Source organism: Tursiops truncatus, chromosome 15 (genome assembly GCF_011762595.2).
Source record: "Tursiops truncatus isolate mTurTru1 chromosome 15, mTurTru1.mat.Y, whole genome shotgun sequence".
NCBI classification, from domain to species: Eukaryota; Metazoa; Chordata; class Mammalia; order Artiodactyla; family Delphinidae; genus Tursiops; species Tursiops truncatus.
In genome coordinates this window covers 1,516,027-1,532,969 of record NC_047048.1, presented here as the reverse complement: position 1 = coordinate 1,532,969, position 16,943 = coordinate 1,516,027, and the positions used below count along the sequence as shown (strand labels likewise).

The 16,943-nt window shown below is 60.9% G+C and overlaps 1 protein-coding gene across 5 annotated transcripts in view; it reads left to right on the top strand.

Moving 5' to 3' along the window:
* The window catches only part of SNX8 (sorting nexin 8), a 39,181-nt gene extending 23,321 nt beyond the window's left edge, over positions 1-15,860 (top strand). For 4 of the 5 annotated variants that reach the window (XM_033839447.2, XM_073793253.1, XM_033839448.2 and 1 more), the window contains exons 3-11: positions 2,265-2,382; positions 3,933-4,054; positions 6,417-6,497; positions 7,399-7,559; positions 8,183-8,315; positions 11,755-11,823; positions 12,734-12,883; positions 13,165-13,314; positions 15,695-15,860. In XM_033839447.2, the coding sequence (XP_033695338.1) occupies positions 2,265-2,382; positions 3,933-4,054; positions 6,417-6,497; positions 7,399-7,559; positions 8,183-8,315; positions 11,755-11,823; positions 12,734-12,883; positions 13,165-13,314; positions 15,695-15,805 (1,095 nt within the window). In that variant the 3' untranslated portion in view covers positions 15,806-15,860. The remainder of the gene's footprint in view (positions 1-2,264; positions 2,383-3,932; positions 4,055-6,416; positions 6,498-7,398; positions 7,560-8,182; positions 8,316-11,754; positions 11,824-12,733; positions 12,884-13,164; positions 13,315-15,694) is intronic. The other variant, XM_073793252.1, reaches the window with a different exon arrangement.
* The last annotated feature ends 1,083 nt before the right edge of the window (positions 15,861-16,943 follow it).

Below are 16,943 nucleotides of genomic sequence, written 5' to 3'. Positions count from 1 at the left end.
ACAGTGGCGGGCAGGTCCCCCAGCGTGCTTGCCTCTGCGGCCGCCCCCCAGCGGCCCTGCCCGCGCTCGCCGCCGGAGCTCTGGGATCCTGCCTCTCAAGACGCTCGGTCGGGCTCCGGAGCGCGAGCCCCGGACGGGCCAGCCTAGGGCGGTCTCGCAGTGCTGGGATGTCCGCGGGGGTGACAGTGTGGACCCCACAGAATGTGGGCTCCACACCCCGAGTCAAGTGTGTGTGGCTCATCCCCCAAATGGTGCTGCTGTCTCTGCTAGGGGCACCCCTGAAATCAGAGTTCATTGATGCCAGACGCCTGGCCCTGGGGCTGGCTGGGCGCGTAGAACCCTGTGGCATCTGCAGCGTTTATCTTTTTGTCCATTCGCCTGTTATCTCGGTTCAGTTAGGATACGTTTTGATGGGAGCTTTTATTCTTTATCCTGGGGATTAAGTCATCGGCGAGCTAAGAGCACCCGTGCGTGTGTGGCGGGGGGGGCAGATTCGCAGGGTCAGTGCTGCCCCCGCCACGGAGAGCTGCCCGGGTCACAGGCTCAGGCAGCAGCGCTGCTGGGCTTGGGCTGGGAAAGCATCACGACCGTCATCGCAGGGAGAAAGGCGCGTGTTCGGAACCCGGGACGTTCCCCGTCGCGGACGCCGTTTGCCGTGTTCCGTGAGAATCGAGAATCACTGCATTTTTGTTTCGTTGTGTTTTAAAGCCAGGATGACAGAAATCTGGGAGTAAACTTCGCTCTGACGCTGGTCGGTGCCACTGCCAAGGGGGAGGGCAGAGGGCAGGGAGGGAAGGAGGCCCTCGCGTGTTCCGGGGACAGCGTGGCCGTCTGGCATTGCCGCTGTCTGGCCTCCTCGGCCGCGGTGAGAAAGGAGGCTCCGGCGCCTCCTCTGGCGCCCCGTCGCCCACGGGCCGGGCGCTCCGCACGTGTGACAAGCTGCTCTTCTGTGAGAGTGGCCTTATCTTCAGTCTCATTAAACTGCCCGCTTCTGAAGTAAACTGATGAGCTCGTAACGAACATTTTTAGAAGGGGGCCGTTTTGCCCAGGTCACCTCCTGCAACGTGCGTGGAGGGGCCGGCCCGCTAATGTTAGGACCGCGGGGGTGGCTCCTGGGCCGTGGGGCTCCTCGGGCTGTGCCCCCTGCTGGCATGCTTGCTGGAGTTGGTGCAGACGTGGCACGATGCCCGCCGGAGGTGGACACACGTGGCTTCATACTTGTCCTTCGTGTAGTGTATTTAGCTTTTTTGTGTTTTGGGAGGTGTTTTTAGGTTCACAGCAGTATTGAGCTGAAGGAACAGATTTCCCATCTTCCCCTCCTCCCACTGTCAACGCCCCCGCCAGCTGGTGCATTTGTCATAGACACGTCCTTGTCACCCAGAGTCCAGAGTTGACATGAGGGGTCACGCTCGTTACTCCTGCGCATCCTCTGGGTTTGGTCCCCTGTTGCAGAATCACGCAGTGTAGCTTCACTGCCCTGAGCGTCCCCTGTGCTCCGCCCCCTCCACCCCCCCCCCCCCAGACACCACTGATGTTTCACCGTCTCCGTAGCTTTGCCTTTTCCTGAGTGTTGTGTCATTGGAACCACACAGTATGTCACCATCTCAGGCTGGCTTTTTCCAGTCAGCGATGTTAATGAGTGACTAGTGTAACGTCGTTAATCTTAGAGGTCGCTGCTCGTGCTGGCTCTTGTGAGAGCTCTTATGTGCGACCCCTGTGAGGCTGCCCTGGACGGGGTGCTCATCCTGTGGGAGCTGCGGGTCTACCAAGGGCGGGCTCTCGGTGGACTCTGTCTGCACTTTCATCTGAGTTGCATGCCTGCCGTGTTTCAGTCTCCGCGTTCGGCGTTCGGTCTGCCTTCAGGCGGTTGGGTCTGTTTCAGGAGGCGCAGTGCTGCTGTGTTAGCATGGTTTGAAAGTGTGTGTTGAGGACATACCCTCAAAGGTATCCCACGTGATACCTAGGGGAGGAGGGATGCTGCCAAACAGGTGAAAACTCCTGTAAGGAGACTCGTCTTGTTCAGAAGGTCTAGAATAATAGGCGCTTAATTAAATACACAGTTAGAGCTATGCAGTGTTTAAAAGTTGTATTTCCATCCATCAAGGACATGGAGGATTTCTCCTTCTGGTAAAGGCCTGGTGAGAGAAGGTGAGGAACTTAGTCCTGTTATTTCCACAGGTTCTATTTAGTGGTGCAAGGGGAAGGTAAGGGGAAGCCGTGAAGTGTGAGGGTTTCTACTGAGCTCCGAACCTCTTCTCTTGCAGCGCTTCAAGTCCTGCGTGTATCGACGGTACAATGACTTCGTGGTCTTCCACGAGATGCTGCTGCAGAAGTTCCCGTACCGCATGGTGCCGGCCCTCCCGCCCAAGAGGATGCTGGGAGGTAAAGCTGGGTTTGCTGGTGGCCAGGGGGCGTAGGGGGGTGGGGTCCCCCCGCCCTGTGCTGAGGTCCTGGCTCCGTGATGGACGCCACTCTCCACTCGTGGCCCGTCTTCCTCTGGCCCTCTGCCCAGCAGGGATGGGACGGTAGCAGGGCTGTGGTGCAGCCCCAGCCCCTGGGGGGTCTGGGCGCAGCTGTGGCTTAGAGCCCAGGTCTGGAACGGGACGGTGACATCACCTGGTGCCCTTAGCTACGTGAGCCTCCTGCTTGATAACTGACACGTGGGGAAGTGCCCCCTTCTGCAGGGGAGAAGGAGTGAACCCCAGTTCTCCTTCCCAGAGGGCAGAGGCCAGGCGTCCTGGGGCTCCTGAGGGGGGGACGCCGGCTCTGGGAGAGCAGTGGGTACCACCATAGTGTAACGTGTTCTGCGAGAGAACAGAAGTGAATGTCAGCCCAGTGATCTAACCTGCATCTCAAAGGAGATGAAAACGATAGCAGATGGCTGTCTCATCTTCATGCTTCACCGGCAATTACCTGGGGCTAGGTGAGGGATCACAGGTGTCCCCGGGCCCCTGCACTGGCCCGTCTCTCCCAGGGTTCCAGAGTGCGGGAGGCAGCTGAGGCCTCCTCTCAGGTCTCGTTGATCTTCACCCACAGCCCTTTGCTCAGATTCTAGATGAAACCCGATCCGAAGGCAAGTACCCAAGGCTGACCGTCGATTTTCTGCCGCTTTCCACCGTCCTGAAGTGCTTGCGCGCTCACTGGTCTCTGACTAGATCAGAGTCTGATAGTGTCGTTTTCTTTTTGCCCCACCTGAGCACGTGGAACAGACACTATCACGCGGAAGGGGAAGGATGCTGAGGGCAGGAGCTGGAAATACTTCGGGAGCAAGGTGGCTGCTTAGTGCAGTCCAGGCATCAAGGCTGATTGGGTGCGGGTAGGGTTTAGGACCTGGAAGCTGTCGTGCAATGCTTGGTCGTGTGACTCAGCCTTAAGGAAAATGTAGCCTTCAATGGACGGGGTCCTGGTGGCCTCGAGGGGGGAGATCCTCTTCCAGCTTTTTTTCAATAATTTAAAAATAATACTTTGAATCCCATTTTTATTTGTGGTCAGATTTAAACACTCTCAGTGCATCATTGTACACTTGGACTTTCTTTGCCCTTGGAGTGAAAATACGTGACCCAAACGAAAGCAGTTCACAATTGGAGAGTGAGTAATGAGTGATGTGAACAGGAAAACTGGGTCAAATTAATACATGAGTTCAGGAAAACCCGCTTGTTCATAGAGAGCAGCAGCAGAAAGGGATCACAGCGAGGGGTCCAACGCCATTGAGTAAAGCCAGCGGGCTGTGTGGTTTTCCTCAGCAGATCCCGGACCGGGTGTGTCCGTAGGCGGCAGGGCGCGGAGCTGGGGGTCTGGTGCGCCTTCTGCAGCCTGTGGTCCGTGTCCAGTGCCCCCGGCTGGCCCTGTGGCTCGGAGAGCTCTCCGCGTGGGAGGCGTTGGGCACTGAGAGCGAGGTCGCTCTGTGTGGTCACTCCGTGTTCTGCGTCCAGCCGACAGGGAGTTCATCGAGGCCCGGAGGAGAGCACTGAAGCGCTTCATCAACCTGGTGGCCCGGCACCCGCCCTTCTCCGAGGACGTTGTTCTCAAGCTCTTCCTGTCCTTCAGTGGCCCCGTGAGTACCTGCCGCACAGCTGTCCGCGTGCAGCGGCCTGAAGCTCCCCGAGTCTCATTTTCATTCTTACTTTCTTCGGCCGCGCCGCGCGGCTTGTGGGGTCCTAGTTCCCCAACCAGGGATCCAACCCAGGCCCACAGCAGTCCCACTTATTTTCATTCTTAAATTTGCTTTTGTTTCGTGCTCTCCCCTTAATCCCCTTGTTTGGGGGCCATGACAGAATCTAGTTCCATGGGACAAACACAGATATGACTTATATTCTCCCAAGGTAACAGGTTGAGCACGATTCTAAGAGGCATCCCGGTTCCGACGTCGCAGGGTTTTGTGTGGAAGGGGTGGCTTTCAGCGCAGTCTCTGAGGGTTTGAAGCTGACACACAGGAGCCTGTGTGGTTTGGAGGGTTGACAGGCAGGCTGGCGACTCCAGATGGGAATGTGCATTCACTTAAGAAAGAAGGCTGAGGGCTTCCCTGGCAGTCCAGCGGGTGAGGCTCCGCCCTTCCACCGCAGGAGAGCAGGTTCCGTCCCTGGTTGGGGAACCAGGATCCTGTATGCTGTGCAGTGCGGCCAAAATAAAAAAATAAAACAAAAGGAAGGCTGGGTTGAGCTCGGTGCCGCGGGGAGCGCCTGCTGAGTCTCCCCGGCCGAGCTGCAGGGTGGCCGTGTGTCCTGGGGAGTGAGCTCTGTGTGGGCCTTGGCTCCGGCGCGACGTTGGAGCAGCAGCGCCGTCCTCCAGGCTGCCGTCAGGCCGTCCTGGTCTGTCAGGACGCCGAGGCACAGCCCGACGACGCGCTGCCCGGACGGCCCCGTGTGCCCAGGGCTGAGCTCTTCGGAGGCGGGGAGGCTTCCCCGAGGGACCCTCTCCTTGTTGGGGTGGGCGGAGGGGGCCCCAGTGGGGACGCCCCACGTGGCCTGCGGTGGGACAGACGCGCCCTCACCGGCCGTGGGAAGATGCGGGCGCAGAGACGCAGAGGTGGATTCCACACGAGCCTGGCCGCCTCCTTTACCTCTCTCTCCCTGGAGGCCAAAGGGGCCTTTGACCCCAGAGACACTGTGGCCTTTCACTCTGCGATGCCCGGGGGGCCTGTCGGTCTGCCCCTTTTATGGGACCCGGTCCAGACATCCAGGGAATGCATGCTGCGGCCTTCTGCCCTTGAGCTGGGAGGGCGGGTCTTTCGAACCCTGGGGCTGGACAGACTTCTGTAGACCTGGGATCTTTACCACAGCAGAGGGATGTGGTGGGACGAGGGAGCTACGCTCAGCTCCAGGCAGAGGGAGGGTGGTGGGAGGGCGAGCTGCTGCAGAAGCCGAGTGGCGTCAGGCTCCAGAGATGCCTGTCCCTGGGCCTCCCAGCACCATTTGCTTCTTGGTAAAATGAGGGAATTGGGACAGATGCTCTTCAAGGCATCTCTGAGATGTTACGATTCCTTTACCCACACACAGCTGCGCGTTAGGGTCTCTGCCTGTATCCTCCGTGGCTCTCTGTGGGGTTCGTCTTAAGGCTCAGCTTTGCCAGGGAGCCTCCCTTCAAGAGGGCAGAGCTCAGAGCCAGGGCTTGGGACACAAGTGCTGCCCTTTCTCTGCCATCAGCTCTCCCAGGGCTCTGGGGGCCCTGACCCCATGGGTCTGATCATAGGAAGGAAGGAGACTTCAGTCCCTGTCTCTGTGCCCCACGTGGGACCTTCCAGGATCTAGTGACTCCGACATCTGTCCCAAGTACTCATGTCCCTGGTCTGGAGGTGGAGTTTCCGTTTTTCTGGAGAGAGAGCTCCACTCCAGAGCTGGAGTTTGCAGTCCTGTCACGAGGTCGAGCTTTCCTGCCTCTGGAAGACCGACCACCCCAAAGGTTAAGGCCAATGGGAAACAAATGGAACAGGAGACAGGAAGAGATTATAGAATACTTACGTTAAAGCAAACACACGGAGGGCTTCCCTGGTGGCGCAATGGTTACGAATCCGCCTGCCAATGCAGGGGACACGGGTTCAAGCCCTGGCCCGGGAAGATCTCACATGCCACGGAGCAGGTAAGCCCGAGTGCCACAACTGCTGAGCCTGCGCTCTAGAGCCCGTGAACCACAACTACTGAGACCACGAGCCATAACTACTGAAGCCCGTGCACCTAGAGCCTGTGCTCCGCAACAAGAGAAGCCACTGCAATGAGAAGCCCGCGCACCGCAACGAAGAGTAACCCCTGCTTGCTGCAACTAGAGAAAGCCCGTGTGCAGCAATGAAGACCCAGTGCATTCCCCCCCCCCCAAAAAAAAGGCCAACACGTGGAGACCCTGCTTTCTGGTGGCTCGGTTGGTCTCACGCCTCTGGTTCTGTGGCTGGTTGAGGGTCAAGTGTTTCTCTCTCGCTTTTGCAGGATGTGCAGAACAAGTTGAAGGAATGCGCCCAGTGTGTGGGAGACGAGTTCATGAACTGTAAGCTGGCTGCTCGGGCCAAGGTACCTTTTGATTTTGATGATCCTTCCCCCAGAGCAGTGATCACGTGAGCAGTTAGTGACGGTTGTTTTGCCTCTACTGTGTGCCGGACATCGTGCTAAGACGGGTCACGTGGTTTTCTCCCTTGACCCTTGTTTCAGTTGATCTGAAACCCAGGGGGTGTCACGCCCATTTTACAGACGAGGAAACAGAGAGAGAGGCTGCCATCTGCAAGGTCCCAAACGCCTAGGCAGAGGGGCCCAGGTGTGACTGAGCGCTCTCCAACCACAGGGCCCAGCGGCCCCTCGTGCCGTGTCCTCAGGCATTTCGTGATCAGATGGGTGGGTGCTCAGTCATCAGCTTTTCGGATTTCAGGGGATTGATTGTTGCACGGGTTTATTTTTAAATTTAGTTAATCTGGTCTCTTTCTCAAAAGGATGAAAGTAGCTATTTGGTACCTTTTTTTTTGTTATTTCTTCTTAAACTACTTCTCCGTGCAAAAATACAGACTCCTTTACCTGCATTTTATTTCCTAAGCATTGTGTAGTTAACATTAGTTACTATTAATGGGTAGGTACTAGTAAAGCTGGTGAAGAGTTACCCTTCGGGAATAAATGAGGAAATGCAGAGGCCGGGCCCTCGTGCAGAGTCAGGACCGCACGTTCATCGTGTCGAGTTTGCAGATCGTCTTTTTTGTGGTGTGCGTGTAGTGTTGGTTTCTGTGTCTCTTTTGGACGAGAAGGGGGTCCAGGGCAGGCGCTGGAGAACGAAGTGGGCTCCTGGGCTGGGCGCTGCGTGACCTGGCCTGGCGGTCTGGGCTCGTTTACCTGCTCGGTGGACGGAGTTGCTTCCCCTCCTGCTGGTCGTCTTTTCTGGAAGGTTTTCACGTCTGGTGATGCAGTCTCCTCCCTCCTCCCCCGTCAGGACTTCCTCCCAGCCGACATCCAGACTCAGTTCGCCATCAGCCGGGAGCTGATTCGCAACATCTACAACAGCTTCCACAAGCTCCGCGACAGGGCCGAGCGGATGGTGTCGCGGACCATCGACAATGCTGCTGACCTCCTCATCTTCGGGAAGGAGCTGAGGCAGGTGACCCTGGTGGGCTCCGTGGGGCCAGTTGTGTGGGGCGGGGTCTCTAGCCTTTGGTGGCGGGCTTGGAGCAGAAAGTGTGTTTATCATAATGACTCTCGTTCTGACTCGTTCTTCCCCAAAGGGGAAGGAAAGGGCTGGGGAGACGAGATCGCATTTAGAAGAAAGAAGAGAGATGGAGAGAGTAGGCAGAGCACCGGGGTTCCCAGATGTAGGGGCGCCCCCCGTTGTCAGGATCAGACCTGAGAAAAGGTCCATCCGATCCGGGAAGGGCCGTGCTCGGCTGGTCACACTGCCTCCTCTGGAGGAGGGGCCGGGCCTGAGCCAGGATGCTGGCCTCTGCAGCTGCCCCCAGACCTGTGTGCCTCGACCCTGCTGTGCACGCGTTCCCTCGGGTCTCACCGACAGTCGGCTCCAGGTCCTGGTGGATCGAGATCCTGCCTTTCTGACCGACTCCCAGCGCTCCTGTGCTTCACGTAGCAGGGGTCTCGGTTGGGAGATGTGCAGGGCGGCCACCCTGGGGCGGTGTGCTGTTGGGCAGAGGGGGGCGTCGGGTGGGCTGCGCGCCCAGCTTCCAGGCCTGAGTGTCTCTTCCCCTGTGTGTGTCCTTTCTCCTCAGTGCTTTGGGGTCTGACACGACCCCGCTCCCCTCCTGGGCCACTCTGAACAGTAGCACGTGGGGGTCCCTCAAACAGGCGCTGAAAGGCCTGTCCGTTGAATTTGCACTGCTCGCTGACAAGGCTGCACAGCAGGTGAGTGGGTTTGTTCTCCGAGGTGCTTGTTTCGGAGAACACTCTGTGCCGCGGTGTGCGGGAGCGTCTCCTTCTCAGATGACGTCACGGTTGAGTCCTGAGTGAGTGGCGGCAGTTCTCGGGTCGGAAGGGCGCGTCCCCGTCTGCTCCGGGTGGGGCTCCCTGTGAGTCCCTTATGCTCTTGAGAGAGTTGCTGATGACGTGGACAGATTGGATTCTGGTCTCTGAGATCTGCCCTTGCTGAGATGAGATGTGCTGTGTCCCTGGAGATGTAACCTTGCACTTCCCAGGGTGTTCCGGGTGGACCCAGGTTGCTCCCATGGTGCTGTCGTAGCCAAGCAGCATTTGGCCACTTGAAACCTCATCAGAACAGCCAAGCTCCCAGCACCCCCAGAGGCTCCCCCCACGTCTCGCCCTAGACACCCAGCTTACCTCAGGAAATGCTTCTGCTCTGTGGGCAGGTGGTATTTGTGGAAATCTGCAGTCTTGTAGTCGTTGGGGTTAATTTGCAGATACAGTGTTTACCATCCGAGGGGAATGTTCATCGGGGAGCTTTTATGCTATAAAACCGTTACATAATTTGGAGGGTGAGAGTTTGCTTCCTGGTGCTTGGGGAAGTGGGCTTTAGGCGGCTGGCAGCTGGTTTTAAATGCATTGAAATGGAGGCCTTGCTACCTGGCTGGGGCTCACGGCTCCTTAGTAGCGAGTCATGGAACCACAGCAGCGGGGGGGTCTGGGGGGTTGTCAGGCTCCAGGCGGGACGCTCAGGTGCCAGGACAGCTCTAAGTGATGAAAAGGGAATCTGACCTCGTTCCTGGCGTGGAAAGTGCTGGGTGTTCTTCCCCTGTGGTCCCCGTGCCTGAGTGTGTCTTTCAGACACTGAGTGTCGCGCGGAATTGGCACTGGGGCCCAGTCCATCTCCAGGTGAGAGGAGCCCACGTTTCCATGGCGGGCGAGGTGGGGCTGGGGACCAAGAACGTGGTGTCAGAGGACTGGCTGGGTAGAGAGGCGGGCGAGCTCGGGCAGCCTGCTTTGTGCTGGCCTGTGTCTTGTGCTGGGACCTCGCTCGGGCTGCTTTGGTCCCTGGGTACTTTTCTCTGTGATTAGAAACAAGGGAGCTGGCCTAGATCATTAACAGCTTTTTGTTTAACCCTTGGCCCTGTACTCAGAGCTGAGTCGTAAAACATACACACGAAGCTGTTCTGTTGCTGGGACCCAGGCCCTGGGCCCACAGCTCCCTCCTGGACAGGTCACCTGGAGGGGGTGCAGAGCGGGGTGGGAACCCCAACTCGATCATTTCCAGCATCTTTTCTGATTCAGACTTGGATGCTGCTTCTGCCCTGACGAGGGGAGACGGGCGTCAGGCTTCTGACATGGTGCGGTTTGAAGTTCCTCCTGCCTCTGAGGTTCCTCACAAATGCTGCTTTGCAGTGTCATGTCTGTGTGGTGCTGTTTCCTGAATATCCCTCATTGCTCTTGGTGGTTTCTATGTTGAAGTGAAATCAATACAGTTTTTTTTTTTTTTTTGCGGTACGCGGGCCTCTCACTGCCGTGGCCTCTCCCGTGGCGGAGCACAGGCTCCGGACGCGCAGGCTCAGCGGCCATGGCTCATGGGCCCAGCCGCTCCGCGGCACGTGGGATCTTCCCGGACCGGGGCACGAACCCGCGTCCCCTGCATCGGCAGGCGGACTCCCAACCACTGCGCCACCAGGGAAGCCCCCCATCAATACAGTTTTAACACGAAACTGGATCAAATGGCCTGTCAGGACTTTCATCCGTCAGAGCTAGGGTTCCACTTCACTCTTGCTGTGCAAGTGGAGATACCAGAAGGCTAGTTCTAATTCCGTTTTTAGGTATCACGGTTTTATTCTCCCCAGACCTGGTAGGAGAGCTGATAACTGTCTTCCAGCCAGACAAGTGGGACTCACAGTGGGGCTGTTTCTTCCTCGGTGCCGGGGCCTGTGCTTTCTGTAAAGGCACACGCGTCTTGCACAGCATCAGAGCAGAAATGGGAGCAAATGACACACGCAGGAGTCCCCCCTGCTACACACCCGGGGAGGAACCTCTGTTCTCCTGTGTCCCCTGCCCAGTCAGGAGGGACAGGGCACCTGTGGCCATCTGGTATTTCCCTTTCTGAGTTGGAAAAACCTGCAACATGCCTGTTATTTTCCTGTCACCTTACTGGCTGGAACCTTGACTGTGGGTGCGGGATTGAATGGCTGGGAACCTCTGGGCTCAGCGGGCCCGAGGGCCCAGGGTCCCCTGAGCTGGTGCTGCAGCTTGGGTGGAAGCCCCCAGCTCCCGTCCAGCGCTTGTGTCCCCATCGGTCTTGGACTTCTCTTCATTTCTTCTGCCTGCACCCTCCTCATACCAAGTCTGATGTGTGGTTTATGGGGTGAACTTTTCATTCTCTGCCGTGGCTGGAGCTCTAGAGGTTTTAGAAGGGGCTTGGTTTCCCGGAGGAGCCAGTGCTGCACTTGGGAGAGGTGCTCAGTGCACCCGGAAAGGGGACTTGACGCGTATTGGTGGCTGAGGGATGTGAGGGTGCGAGAGCCCCCCAGCACACGTGGCTGGGACCACAGAGCTAGCATGGGGGGTTCCCTGGAAACCACCGTAGCCTGACCGTTGCTGTGGCGACGGGGGGAGGGTGCGTGGTGGCCTGCAGGCCCGTGTTTGCTGTGCCTGGAGCAGGAGGTGGAGAGACCGCGCTTCTCCCTCATGCTGCCCTCCCTCGTCTCCAGCCACCAACTCTGAGCCCAGAGCAGCCCAGCCCAGGGCTTTGGCACTGACTCCTCCTGCCCGGGAGCGGCTCCGAGCATCGGTGCCCGTTGGCCGTGTGGACGTGGCTCGTCCGTGCGAGCGGCGCTGGGCTACACGCCTCGTGGGTGCGGTGGGTGACTCCGGGAGCGGGGCTTCACCCCGTCGTTACCAGGACACCCAGTCGGCGAACAGCCCCCTCCCATGACGCCGTGGGGCCCCCCGCGTCAACCTGGGTGCAGAGGTGTGTGTGGGGTCCGCGCCCCCCCAAATCTTCAGACTCAGTCCCGTAGCTGCAGACCCTCCCCTCGGCCCCTCGCAGGCCGCGCTTCTCTCCCTTTCGTTGGAACCGCAGCGATTCCCCTTGTCCCCGGTGCATCCCTCCCACTTGCTCGCCCGTTTAAACCCAGCCCCGCTGTCTGCGGACGGCCAGGCTGCTGGGCGGGTAGGGAGGCGAGCGGATGCAAGGTGGGCACAGGGCACCCGGCCCTTGTTCTTGTCCACCTGCGGGTTCTGAGGCTTCTGCCTCACGTTGGCGGGCTGTCGTGTGGACGGGGCCCCCTGCACAGCTGGCCCGCGGTTCTGGGGGCCGAGCCAGCCCAGGCCCGTGGTGGGTGTGCACCCCTGGCTCTGGGTCCTGTGTGCTCGGTCGGTGTTGGCCCACCTGCCGTGTGTTTTCCAGGGCAAACAGGAGGAGAACGACGTGGTGGAGAAACTGAACCTCTTCCTGGATTTGCTCCAGTCCTATAAAGTGAGTCTCGGCTGCTGCTTGGTCAGGGACAGAGCTGTTGAGAAGGCTGCTGTGACCTTTCAAGGGTGTGACTCTGGGGGACATGGAAAAAGAGCCTGAAGCCAGGGCTGCGGGGTGCAGATGGGCCTCCTGCAGGCTCCCGGGGGAGGGGGGTGTGCGTCCTGCAGGGTGCTGTGGGCAGGCGTCTGGCTTCCCCGATGTGAGAGCGAGGGGCGCGTGCGCGTGAGTGTGAGCGTGACTGCCATCGCTCTTTATAAACACACGAGGGGCTGGCCCGCTGGGAGCCGCCTCTTCTAGGGTGTGGAGGTTCTGGGAAGTCAGGCCTCAGCTCGGGGCGGGCGGCTTTCCAGCCATCGGTGGTGGGATGGATCGTCTGTGAGCCCTGAGGATCCTTTGGGCTGAGCTCAGGGGGAGCTGGCCCAGCGCCGGTGGGGAAGGTTCTAGAAGGGGTTCCTCTACTGGGTGGGGCAGCAGCCAGTGAGTGGAGTTGCAGCCCTGTGACTCCGTGGCTAGTATTCCCACAGGAATCGTGATCGGGGCTACGTTAGGGCCCCGGGGAAACGCCAGCGCGTCGGCCTTTAGGAGACTGACCTTGCTGCTGGCGGCGCACTGGCTTCTGGAGGTCGGTCAGCACTGCGTGTGAGGTCCAGGGCTGTCCCCGCTCTGCGCTGGTCGTTTCCCCGTGGGTTTCTGGCGCTGCTGATTCGCACCGTGACCCCCTCACAGCTCGCCCTGGGTGGCCCAGCTGGACGCTCCCTTCCACGAACACCGAGAGTGGAGTGAGCGGGGTGCGTGTGAGCTGTTTCTAAGCAGGAAACACCGTCCTCGCCCCCAGGCGTGGAGGCCGCGTGCAGCGGGTGCCGTCTGTGTCTCCCGCCTCCTGGGCTGACGTGCCACGTCTTCCCGGCAGGACCTGTGTGAGCGGCACGAGAAGGGCGTGCTGCACAAGCACCAGCGGGCGCTGCACAAGTACAGCCTGATGAAGAGGCAGCTGATGAGCGCCGCCGTGCAGAACCGCGAGCCCGAGTCTGTGGAGCAGCTGGAGTCCCGCATCGTGGAGGTGGGCCGGGCGGCCTGGGCCCGCCCGCGGGGCGGTGGGCGGGCCTGAGGGTACCTTCCCACACCTGCCGCCGGGCCCCGGGCCGTCCCCCCCCCCCCCCCCGGCTTCCTGAGCTGCTGGGACGCTGACGCCCGAGTACCGGCTGACGGAGCCGGTGTGACCGATGTGTTGCACGGAGTGGGGGGCCTGGCCCTGGGCTCGGGAGGGGCGGGGTGTGGGCCCTGGCGCTCCTGCTTCCCACCGTGTGCTGGGCCAGTCGCGAGGGGCTGTCTGCTCTGCAGCAGGAGAACGTGATCCAGACGATGGAGCTTCGCAACTACTTCTCCCTGTACTGCCTGCACCAGGAGACGCAGCTGGTCCACGTCTACCTGCCCCTTACCTCCCACATCCTCGGGGCCTTCGTCAGCTCCCAGATCCAAGGGCACAAGGAGGTGGGTCCCCCACACACACCTGGCCGTCTGGGCCAGCGCCCTTCGTCCTGCAGCAGCCCTTCCTGCAGGTCTGGCAGCCCTGCGGCTGACCTTGAAGAGTTACTTAGGAAATGAGGGCAGTGGGTGAGCTAGGACTCGGAACCGTTCCCGTCCAAATCTGCTCGTCCCGTTGTAGCCGATGATACTCCTGACGTTGTCCTTGTGGCTCCCGGGGGGCGGGGTGGTGGGAGAGCAGAGCAGGACCGTAAAGGAAGCATTTCTTCGCTTCTGGAGGAGTTCCAGACAGAGGTCAGAGGCAAAGCACATGGAACCCCCAGGAGTGAGAGCAGACAGCGGGTGTCGGTGCGAGGAGGTGCAGGGGGACCGCAGATGGGGATACTTCTGTGCAAACCCTGCTGAGCCCTTGAGAGGCGACGTGACGGGCCGGGGGCCCTGCGGACTGCGCGGACGGCCGGGCTCAGCCACGGCTCTGGCTTGGGTGTGGCTGTTCGCCCACTGCCCCCAGGTGCAGCCTGGGGTGTGTGTGCGGCCAGGGCTGAAGGGACACTTGCAAGGTCCCTGCCCGGTTCTGCGTTCGCTGGCCTCATGGTAGCCGACGCCCTCCTTCTCCCTGACGCCCTCCACCCTGGGCTCCTTCTCGGCTCTGGGGGCGCCGGCACCTCCTGTGAGGGACACACCTGCCGGGCGCCGCGTCTAGCTCTTTGATACGCAGGCGGGGGGCGGGGAGGTAGCGTAGGCTCAGACTCTCTGAACCTCACATCCTAGCTGTCTCAGCTTCCAGCTGTGCACCAGTTCTGAGCTCTGAACGGCCTTGGTTGGGTTGTTTAAGCTCTGCGCCAGTTTCCCCACCTGGCAAGTGGCGTAGAGTATGACCCTTGCAGCCTTCCGAGACCGGCTCGGGGATTTGGTGGAAGTGGGCTGCTTGGTCGTCGTTCCGTGCCAGGTCCTGTGGCCGTGCTGGGCACACACCTACCCCGCAGCCGTCCCTGACACCAAAGGAGTGGGAGATCCCAACAGGTCGGCCAGCTGGAGGGGACGGGTCCCACGGGGGGCCCCGGGGGTGGGCTGGGGTGCAGTCTGGGAAGCTGGCGACCCTGCCCGGAGGGCCAGGGAGGCTTTTGTGAGCAGCGCGTGGAGGGAGCTCAGACCTGTAGTTCGGAACGGTGCCGGGCGGTGGCTGGGTGTGCGGATTCAGGGGTAGAAGACATGAGATGGTGCGTCCAGGCGGGAGGTGGCCGGGCCAGAGCGGTCTGGAGGGTCTGGTCAGCGTGTGGTTAGTGTACAGGTCCCTCTCAGACTTGCTTTCAGAACCGCTGGGCCTGGGACTCAAGGGTCTGTGCTTTCAGTGGGACGCCAGGGGAGTCGGGCATGAGTGAGAAATGTTGCCCGCCTGAGACAGAAGTTCCTTTACTTTCTCTTAGTGCCTCAGTGACTTTTCACGGCAGCCCGAGGCCAAAGTACCGTTTTAATGGTTCTGTTTCTTACGTTCTTAGCTCCAGACAGCGTCAGAGCAGTGGTCCATGTAGCCTGTGACAAATGCTGAGTTTCCCTTGAGCGTTTCTCATAGTTCGTGGTGCCCCTGGAGTTCGCTGGGGTGCCCAGGGTGCCCTCGGGCACAGTGTAGGACCTGCAGGTGTGGCCAAGGCAGCAGCAGCGCTGGGGGAGGTAGGGCTGTACGCTGGTGAGACCTCACGGGCAGGTCCGGGTGGCCAGTGGGGACATTTCCTGATGCGATCCTGGATTTCTCCGCTGTGGGTGACTCGTGAGTGCCCCGGTCTCGAAACTCGGGGACTAGGCTCTGCTCCCGCCGCACGTTCCCAGGGCCACGCTGCTTCCTGTTGTGACGCGAGCCCCGCTGCCCCAGTGCTGGCCTTGGACACGGGCCTCGCTGCTCAGCCTCCTTCCTCGCAGACGCCTGGGGCCGGGAGCTGTGGTGGCAGCCGCCCTGCTCTCGCTTTGCCCATCTCTGTGTTCCTCTGGTGGACGTTGTCTTGGCCTCTGAGCCGCCCAGAAGGCCGGCACCTGCAGACCTGTCAGAGGGAGCAACCCCGTGATAACATTTGTTACGTCGAGCAGACCCGTGCCTTTCTGTCCCCGTGCAGGGGTGGTGGCACGGCCACCATGACCTTTGGTTGCAGGTCTGCCCTTACCTGGGCTGGTCTGTGGAGGGGTGTTCGGAGCGCTGGGCCGCGATGCGGGTGGGAAGGCCGGCCCGCCCCCGCTCTGGGAGCTCTGGGAGCTCTGGGGGAGGTGACACATGCGCTGGCGTGGCTGCACGGGCGTCTCCTCTCTCCGTGAGCATTTTAGGAGGAGAGAGCTGGTGCGTCAGGCCACAGGCGGCCTCCATCTCCTCACCCCGCGCTTCCCCTTCCTCCTCCAGATGAGCAAGGTGTGGAATGACCTGCAGCCCAAGCTACAGTGCCTCTTCGCTGGACCGCACGGCGCCCCAAGCCCACTGAGGTCCCCGCAGGACGGCCTGTCTCCTCACTAGTGCCGGGAGGATGTGGGCGGCAGCTCCGGCGCCCTCACTAAAACTTCTTTCCAAATGGTGTGTTCCTGTTTAATTCCCTTCACGTGGTGGCTGCCCCGACCCCGAGGGGGCCCAGCGTTGGGCTGCAGCCCCTCGTGGAAGAGCTGATGCCCGGGCAGGCTGGGGCCGGGTCCCAGTGGCCGTGGCTCCCCTCCCCTCGCGGGGAGCAAGGCCGAGGACACGCGCTAGGCCTCCGGGCGTCCACGGAAGCCGCGGCCACACGGGGTCTGTCCCGGTTGCCCTCGACCCTGCCTGGCCCTCCCGAAGCACACCGTGGCCCGTCAATCTGGTGGCGAGAGTGTTGAGAGTCCCCGGAACGGTTTTCTCCCAGGACCCACAGAGGGGTGGTTTGCACACAGCAGATCGTGCAGGGGGCGTGTGCTGGGGCCCCTGTGCTAGAACGGTCGGGAGGGTTCTGGGGTAGCTGAGCGGGGGCGGGGCAGGACCGTCCCCGCGGCCGGCGCGCTGCCGTCGGACGGCGGTGGCCGTGTCCGACACGGAACTGGCCAGCGAGACCTTCCGCTGCGGCCCGCAGATAGCCCTGGCCATGCGAGCGGGGGCCCGAGGGTCCCTGGGCCCAAACTGTGAGCCTGGCGGCCCTGGTGTCTGTGTCCCTCCCTCCATGGCACGCACACGTGTGCACGCTCACACTGTGGCCCTGTCGTGTGCCCGGCGGTCTGAGGTGCGGAGGACAAAGCGGGGACCAAAGCGTCTGGAGGTCCGTGAGCCGATGCTCCCGCCGTCTCTGCAGCTGCAGGCGGCTGCCCGGCTGTTCTTGGGAGGCCACGCCGTGAGCGTCGAGGCTGGCAGGGCAGTGGGCTCTGCGGGGGGATCTGCGTCGCTCTGGTAACCCTCTGTTACACCGACTTCGCTTCTTTGGGGCAGCAGGAACCCTCCTTCCAGCCTCCCTGCCACGCTTGCCGGCCCAGAGCCTGCTCTGAGGGGGCGGCGGTCTGGAGCCGGGTGGGCTTATGTCCGCCTGGGGCTGGGTGTGTCCTGCCCTGAGCCCCTGTTGTGTAAGTGCCCCCCGTCCTTCACGGTTCTCACTGGCTTGGGAGGGCGCTGGAGGAGGCCGACTGCACCGAGGGGCTCTGAGGTC